The sequence below is a fragment of the Cuculus canorus genome, chromosome 5 (assembly GCF_017976375.1).
Source record: "Cuculus canorus isolate bCucCan1 chromosome 5, bCucCan1.pri, whole genome shotgun sequence".
Lineage (NCBI taxonomy): Eukaryota > Metazoa > Chordata > Aves > Cuculiformes > Cuculidae > Cuculus > Cuculus canorus.
In genome coordinates this window covers 33,626,355-33,634,023 of record NC_071405.1, presented here as the reverse complement: position 1 = coordinate 33,634,023, position 7,669 = coordinate 33,626,355, and the positions used below count along the sequence as shown (strand labels likewise).

At 42.4% G+C, this 7,669-nt stretch overlaps 1 protein-coding gene across 1 annotated transcript; it reads left to right on the top strand.

Moving 5' to 3' along the window:
- Window positions 1-510: 510 nt before the first annotated feature.
- Window positions 511-7,625, top strand: C5H11orf91 (chromosome 5 C11orf91 homolog). The gene is made up of 2 exons (XM_054068065.1): window positions 511-865; window positions 1,857-7,625. Exons 1-2 carry the CDS (start codon window positions 511-513, stop codon window positions 1,928-1,930), a joined length of 429 nt encoding a protein of 142 aa, XP_053924040.1. The 3' UTR covers window positions 1,931-7,625.
- The last annotated feature ends 44 nt before the right edge of the window (window positions 7,626-7,669 follow it).

Sequence of the window (7,669 nt, the reverse complement as noted above, 5' to 3'; positions counted from 1 at the left end):
CTCCCCTCAGCCTCCTCTTCTCCAGGCTAAACAACCCCAGCTCTCTCAGCCGCTCCTCATAAGACTTGTTCTCCAGCCCCCTCACCAGCTTCGTTTCTCTTCTCTGGACACACTTCAAAGCCTCAACATCCTTCTTGTAGCGAGGGGCCCAGAACTGAACACAGAATCTGAGGTGCGGTCTCAGCAGTGCCGGGTCCAGGGGCAGAATAACCCCCTCAGACCCACTGTTCCTGCCCTTTCTGATACAAGGCAAGATGAGGCGCTCAGGGATGGTTTAGTGGCAGACGGGCACAGTTGGACTCGATCTCAAAGGTCTTTTACAACTCAGCGATTCTATGAAACGCTGCCCACGGACACGCTCTCTCCGCGCGCCTCAGGAGCCGGGAGACCCCCGGGCGAGGCGGGGAGCCGGGCAGGGCACGGCCGCCATCCTACCGAGCGCGGAGGGTGTGAGCGGCCCCGAGCGCGGCGCGTGCCGGGTACAAACCGCCGCTGGCCGCGGGGGGCGCCATGGCCGAGCAGCGCCCGCTGCGCCCGCTCTACTTCCCCTGCTTCCACGAGCGCCCCGAGCCCCTCCCTCGCCCCGCCGGCGCCGCCCCGCTGCCCTTCGCTCCCCGGCTGTGCTGGCCGCGCCCCGTCCCGCTGAGCTGGCCCCCGGGGCTGGCGCCCATCGCCTACGAGCCGCTGCGCTTCTTCTGCCCGGCCGAGAAGGAGGAGGAGGGGGGAGCGGCGAGGAGGCTGCCCGGGGAGCAGCTGAACGGCGACATCTGCGAGCAGCTGGAGAGCGACATCTGCGAGCTGGGCATCCGCCTCAAGGAGCTGGAGCTGCTGTCGCCGATGGGAGAGCGCTTCGACGCCCAGTTGTGTGCGTGTGTGTCCCCACCCGCTCCAGGCTTGTCGCGGAGCAACCTCTGCCTGTCCCGGGCGGTGGAGCGGGGCTCTGCTTCCCAGCGCCTCAGCCTCCGAGGCGGCGAGTTCTTCCATCGATAACCTCGAAACCTGCTGTCTTGGGTGTCAGCGCACCCACAGGTCCATAGGGCAACCAAGGAGGTGCAGGAGGGTTAGGGTGAGGCTCCCCAGGTCTGGAGCACAGCCTCCTAAGTGCTTCCAGCCGTGGGGCTGCGTGGAGCAAACCCCTTGTCCAGCATCATCTATCTGGTCACGAATTAAAGGAAGCACAAGAATAACAGATGTGATCCCTTTTGCACGAAAAAAACAAACCCCATGAAAGTCATTAAGCATTAGCAAACAAAGTGATGCCACTCATTTATCCACTGCTTATCTACTATTAATGAGATCCTGCCATACTAAGTTAGTGCTGATGTAAAATAAAAGCCGTGGATGACCACAGATAGTTGGAAGCATAAAAAATAATAAAAAGTTTAATTAGTTTGGCACTCTAATTTTAAAACCTTCTGACCATGAAGGAAATACAGGAAATGAGATAGTTCAGCAATAGTCATTAGTGAGAGTTGTGATGCTCGTCATTTCCTTCAAGGCCACAGGCTGTCAGTCAGGAAACTTTAGGAGTGCGAAGGCTGCAAGAACACAAAAAAAATGTCCATCAAATATACGCATTGAAAGGAAGATCTCAAAGTAATTCTCATTGGTAGTTTGCATACGTTTAGGTTTTGGAACAGGGAATTAATAGGGTTTTTTTCCCATTTGTCATAGCAATACATACCTTTTTCCATTTTAATATGTACTGTTTTCAATACATGTGAGGAACTTAGGTATTCAGATTTTTACTAGACAAGAAGTTGCAAGGAATATTGCTAGTCTGCATTATTCAATTTTCTTAAAAGTATTGTATGAATGACAAAAATAATGACTAATTTTGTTTTGTTTCTGTTTAGATAAACTTCTGGAGGCACAGAGAGATGCAAAGATACAAGTTTTGAAAGAAAGGCAGAAGTCACTAACACGATGAGGATTACTTCCAGCTGGATATTCTGTCATTATATCACTATAGAGTATTCTAGTGGATCTTCAATATCATTTTTCTACTTATTATATGCCATTCTCCTACCAAATTAAAAAATATAGTATATTTTCTTGACTTTTTTGGTGTATATTTGTCTGGTTTTATTCACTGATAACACTACTATGTATTTTAATGTTTTTTTCTCCAATTACTATAGGAAAACTGGATAGATAATATTTTCTTCAAAACCACAAAGAAATCAACACTGCTGCTGTCAGGATTCCTAGTGATCCATTGACGATATTCAAGATACATGTAGCAGGAAAACACAGTAATTCCAATACTAAATACAAAGGGCTTCTTTTAATTCTAGGTACATAAAGTAAGGGCAACTCAGAGTAAATAGATGTGGTCGAAAGTCCTGTACCTCTAAGCAAGCTTTAGAAAACTACTGTCATATCAGTATAAAAATATTTGTTACAATCACAGTGTAGTCTTTTATTGTCTTTAGTGTACCAGAAAATTACAAAAGTTATGGCTTGAGTTAATTTTTAACAGAATATTCATATAACATTGACTTTTAACTAACATTGCATTATTATTTTAGGACTAATAGTGCTCAGGCTAAAGCCCGTGGCAGTTTTTGGAGTGACAACATCCTTACATTAGGAAAGCCTGCCCTTTCATGAGGAAAAAATGGACAGAAGCAGGGATGACAGATTGAAGATCTGGATAACATCTGTCATTAAAAAGTCATGCCATATATGGCATCGAGAAAACCTACCAAAGTAGTAAGTAGGCTCATCAGACCAATAAGATACCAATTTTTCCTGTTCTAATTCAAGAGCAGTAGGCAGCAGCACGAAATAATAAAGTTAACAACCCTGAAGCTATCATACTTTGGTAAGCAGCCTTTTTTCTTTTAAAAAAGAGTAATATTTTAAACTTCTTTTTTTAAACTGCATTCAGGTTGCTCCACTGTGAAACTTCTTAACACAATATGATATCGACATTTTATTTCTTATTACTGCTTATTACAGCATTCAGTCTTTTACTATCTTCATCATTCCAGACAGATTTTGATCTACCCTACACAGTTTATATTAAAAAAAAACTCTAGTATGTAACTCCTGTCTTTCAATCAGCAAACTATAATACTCACATTTTATCAGAGCAGTTGGGAGATCTCACCATCAACAATTTCCATTGTTGGGTGTCTCCATCAATATAGCAGTTTCCAGTGGGGTGTGTCCACCAATACAGCAATCATGGTTTCATCTGCTAATCAACACTGTTTTTAATGAAACAAAGCCTGGGCAGGGTCCAGAGGACCATGGTAAGGCTAGGTTTCGTCCAACATTGGTGTTCCTCAGGCAGGGCAAGGTGAGAGACCAAGCCCAAGCCCCATGTGGGAAGCCCAGGGACAGGACTAGTGACAATATTACCTCTACCAAAGGCAATGGAGGGGCTCACTAAGGCAGCCCTAAAATGTAGAAGCCCACTCTCAGGCCAGAGAGGGAGCTGGAACCTGAGCTTCAGTGTGGCTGCCAGGCCTACAGAAAGCAGGTGGTGGATAGCTCAGAGAAGGCTGGTCAGAATACCTACAGCCTCTGGTGACAGCCACCCACACACTAGGTCAGCCGTACAGGTCAACAATGGCTGCGGCGAGGTTCACTCTTCAGCCTACAAATGCATTATTCACTCCAGCATAAACACTTCAGCATTCATAAATCTACTCTTTAGGCCCATCTTGGCAGCATTTAATTGCTGTTTAGCTCTTTAGAGCCTAATTAGTGACACTGTTTCTGGCCAAACAGTTCTGTTTTTACTAGTTGACATTTTTTAAGCTCTCTCACTCCAGTCATCACAAGTTACTACCGAAGTAGGTTTCTTAAATGATATATACCTGGTGGGGAAATTCCGACATAACCACTGGTGATTTATCTCTCTTCCCAGCCACATCTCAGAAGCTGAGACAGCAAATATACAAAAGGTAGATCTAGGTGGCTGAAGAACCAAATTTTTACCAATATACCTTGGAAATCTGTCCTTCAGTGTTTTAAAGTGATCGCTGTAGAATGAGGTTAAAAAGTCTCTCTCACAAAGCTAAAGTTTTGAAGCTACACCTATGAACAGATACTGTAATAGTTAATTGCTTTGAAAACTAGAACTGTATTGGTGCTTAAGCTAAATATCGCAAGACAAACTTGGACAGGACAAAAAAGAGCCCATATACAGGGGCCTTCAAAGGATTTGTGCAGAAACAAGAGCTTTTAAATCAAGTTAGGTAGCAGAACAATTTAACTCCTAGGCCACTCTTAAGTTTCCACATGGTTAATAAAAGGGTCTACAAGGATTTCGATAGCATATGATCACTGCTTCCTAACTATTACTACCCACCACCTTTTACCAACTCTTTCACTTTGCATCCAGTCCACATCAGACATTATTCACACAGGCTTTCTTTGCTTAAACAGAGCTACTTTTCCCACCATACAGTTTAAGTCTTTTTCCATCTGTTGTTCAGTTACTGTCATATGGCCTTTATGGTAAAACAGCACTTCATGCTTAATTACTGGGTGATAACACAAGGAATAACATCAGTTAATAAGTAATCATTCAATTAAAGTTGCCTGAGGACATCTACTGAAAAAAAATCATTTGATTCGCGTGCCAAAACAAGGCAGAATGGTTTCCCTTGGCCAGTCAGACACAGCACTCTGCTATCAGGATGCTTTAGTCCAAGTCCTTTCACTGAAGCATCTCTTTATTCCAAAACGATCGTTAAAGGATGGTGTCTGTCTTCACTAGAAAGCAAATTTTGCCTGTGCATGAAGTAGCACCTACAAACGTAACTTAGAGACTGCAGGGGAAACCTGGAACATAAAATGTGTTTGAGATCAAAAGAAGTTTACTCACAGAATGTTAGAATTAATTGTGTAATTGCTTAGAGTTTAACATGAGTGGACAGCATGGCATAAGTGAACACCATGTCATACTATGAGTGACTAAGCAGGAGTTAAAATAGAGAAGTATTATATGTCCTTCACCTCAAGATAAGAGGAACCAAACTTAAGATTCAAGAAAAAAAAAGCAGCAGCAGATGACCAAAACCTTGGTACAGATAAGCCAGGAGGATGAACTTAAGTTGAACATTTACAGAGTTACACAAAAGAAAGCCCCAGGGTCGAGCCAAGTCAGAAGGAAGACAAACCAGCTACAAACCTTAAAGCTAAGAAAAGAAGCAGCATGCCTGGAAACAGAAAGGAAAACTAAATAAGGAGCAGGAAGACTGACTACCAGCCCTGAAAATATCATTGGACCAGCTGTTGCATGGACAGGGCGTGAAGAATGTGTCCGGGATGGGAGAAGTGGTTTCTTAGATTGTAAGGGTATAATTGCCAAGAGAGAGGGATTCTGTTGTTCTGGGTGTGTTCCCCCAGAGGCACACGGCTCAAGCTGTAATAAACTTACTGTGACACAGCAAGGAAGTAAGGTCTGAATGCTTCGTTACAGTCAGGGGCTAAGCCTAGATCCAGCTGCACCTAGAAAGCAAGGGGGTCCACTCTGCACCTTGTGACTCGGTGAAAGGGTCTTTTGGGACTTTCCTATAACACAATGAAATATTTCTGCCTCTGAAGAATCACTGCTTGTACTTTCAGTTAGAAATACTAACGCATTCATGTGCACCGGTTTGTCAAGAGAGTAATAAGTTTGTATTAATAGACTGGACAAACAACCAGTTAATCATAACGGCACATACATTGGTTCTTATTTTCCCATGAACGTTGTATTTACTTTTATTTTTCTTCTCTGTTTCCACCTGATCTTGTTATATCTCTGCGTCTCTGTAGGCTTATGGTTTTGGTTTTTTTTCCTTTCAAATGAGTGCATCTCAAAACTGTTTATTGTTTCCTTCACAGAAAACTAAGCATATATTAAACAAAATAGAATGAACATTTTTACTGCATTATTTTTATTCAAAAAGCATCATTTTTTATTTGTTTCTGTTCTTTTAGGCTGTTTAGGGAATGCTAAACCTGACATTTAGGTGCTGGTAATAGCTCAGATCTCTTTCATATAGCTCTCTTGTGACTCAACAAATCTGTCATTCAAGGATGAAACATTTGGCTACAATTTTTATTCAGGGGCAGAGATCTCGAAACATCAGTAGGATGCTCCCATTTCCAATTCTTAACAAAGAAGTCTTCTCAAAGGAAGAGTGTCTCCTCTTCTCAGCCAGCCTGAGGGCTGAGCAACGACAGCTGTCACACTCAAAGAGCCACGTCTACACCTACAGGGATACTCGTGTCCTCACTAGGGAGTGCCCTCAGGTCTTTCACTTCTGAAACCTGAAGCAATCTTGGCTGCTTTATGATGGGAAAAATTAGATACAAAGCCATTTGAAAACAAGATTGCATTTAAACTTTAAAGTATTTTATTCCAAACAGTCCATCAAATTTCAGACTGCTATATTTTAGAGTTTGTTACGTTAAAGTTCTCCAAATAGATACTAAGCCTTATTACAATGGATCATTAGAATGCAATATAATCTTGAAGTAGAGCTGCCTTAATTAGCTCAGGGACAGATTACACAGAAAATTCAAAAGCACTAAGCTATCATAAAATTATTTTTCTGTTTTCAGCAGTGAATGCTGCATGATAAATGCACGCCCGGAAAATTTATAGCTAAGATCTCAACATGAAGTAGGGAAATCAAGAGCAGCACTTAACTCTGGGAAACTTGTCCTCTTGTTTATTTGAGCAGTAGTGTTTCTTAGGATCATTGACATCTCAATACTGACTTCGGTGCCAAACAGGGAGCAGTCAATAAGTGGTACATTTTATGTTTGGACTCAATGATCTTAAAGGTGCTTTCCAACTGAAACGATTCTATGATTTGGCCTTTCTAAGGAAACATAAAATTATTAATAATGCTTATCAGTTGTTCAGTGCTTCACACTAAAAAATACTTTTACAACATTGGCTGAGATTTGGGTATATCTTGAGAAAAGCCAGAACAACCCCTTGAGGCAATTTAAGCACTCACAGTCACAACTTATATATATATATAGCTGCATCTTAAGTAAACCATCTGTCCAGAACCTTCGTGGTGATATGTTCACTAGGAAGTTCATTTATGCTGTATATTTTGGGAAGATCCTTTCCTGCTTCTTTTTTTCCCTGAAACTACAGAGGAAGGAAGGGTTAGATATCTTCCTTGTAGTAAAAATTAACTTTTTATTCCAAATTTCTTGCATCACAAATTACACAAAAGCAGTACTGTCAAAAGCATCTACCTGCACTTCCCTTTTTCTTTTCATTTCACTTCAGACTGACAGCAGGAAGCTTAGGCCTAAATAAATACCAATAAAGCCCAGAGTAAGTGTCTGTATAATGGGGGAAGGCATAGAGGACATTAAGGTAAGAACAAAAATTCACAAAAGAAACAAAGGATCGCTAGATGTCCTCAAAACTCAAAGGTTTCCTGGTTACTGTCCTGCTCACCTCTAAGTTAGGCCAACACCTTTCTTCAGAGGGAACACCATCACTGGAATACATGGATTTAACTTGTGGAGTTGCTTAAACTCCTTTCCTGTCCTTTGCCAGGTTCTTCCTCAAGAACGTGAGCAGCAGGACCCCCGTACAGCCCAGAAGCCTGGCAGCTCCAAGGGAAAGGCATGCTCATTACTTAAAGCAGCTGATCTACAGAAAAGGACACCAAAGGAACAACCAATAAGTAGC

Coding starts and splice junctions, on each gene's coding strand:
- C5H11orf91 (XM_054068065.1), top strand. CDS start 511: ATGGCCGAGCAGCGCCCGCTGCGCCCGCTCTACTTCCCCTGCTTCCAC. Junction 866..1,856: donor GCGCTTCGACGCCCAGTTGT/GTGCGTGTGTGT, acceptor GTTTCTGTTTAG/ATAAACTTCTGGAGGCACAG.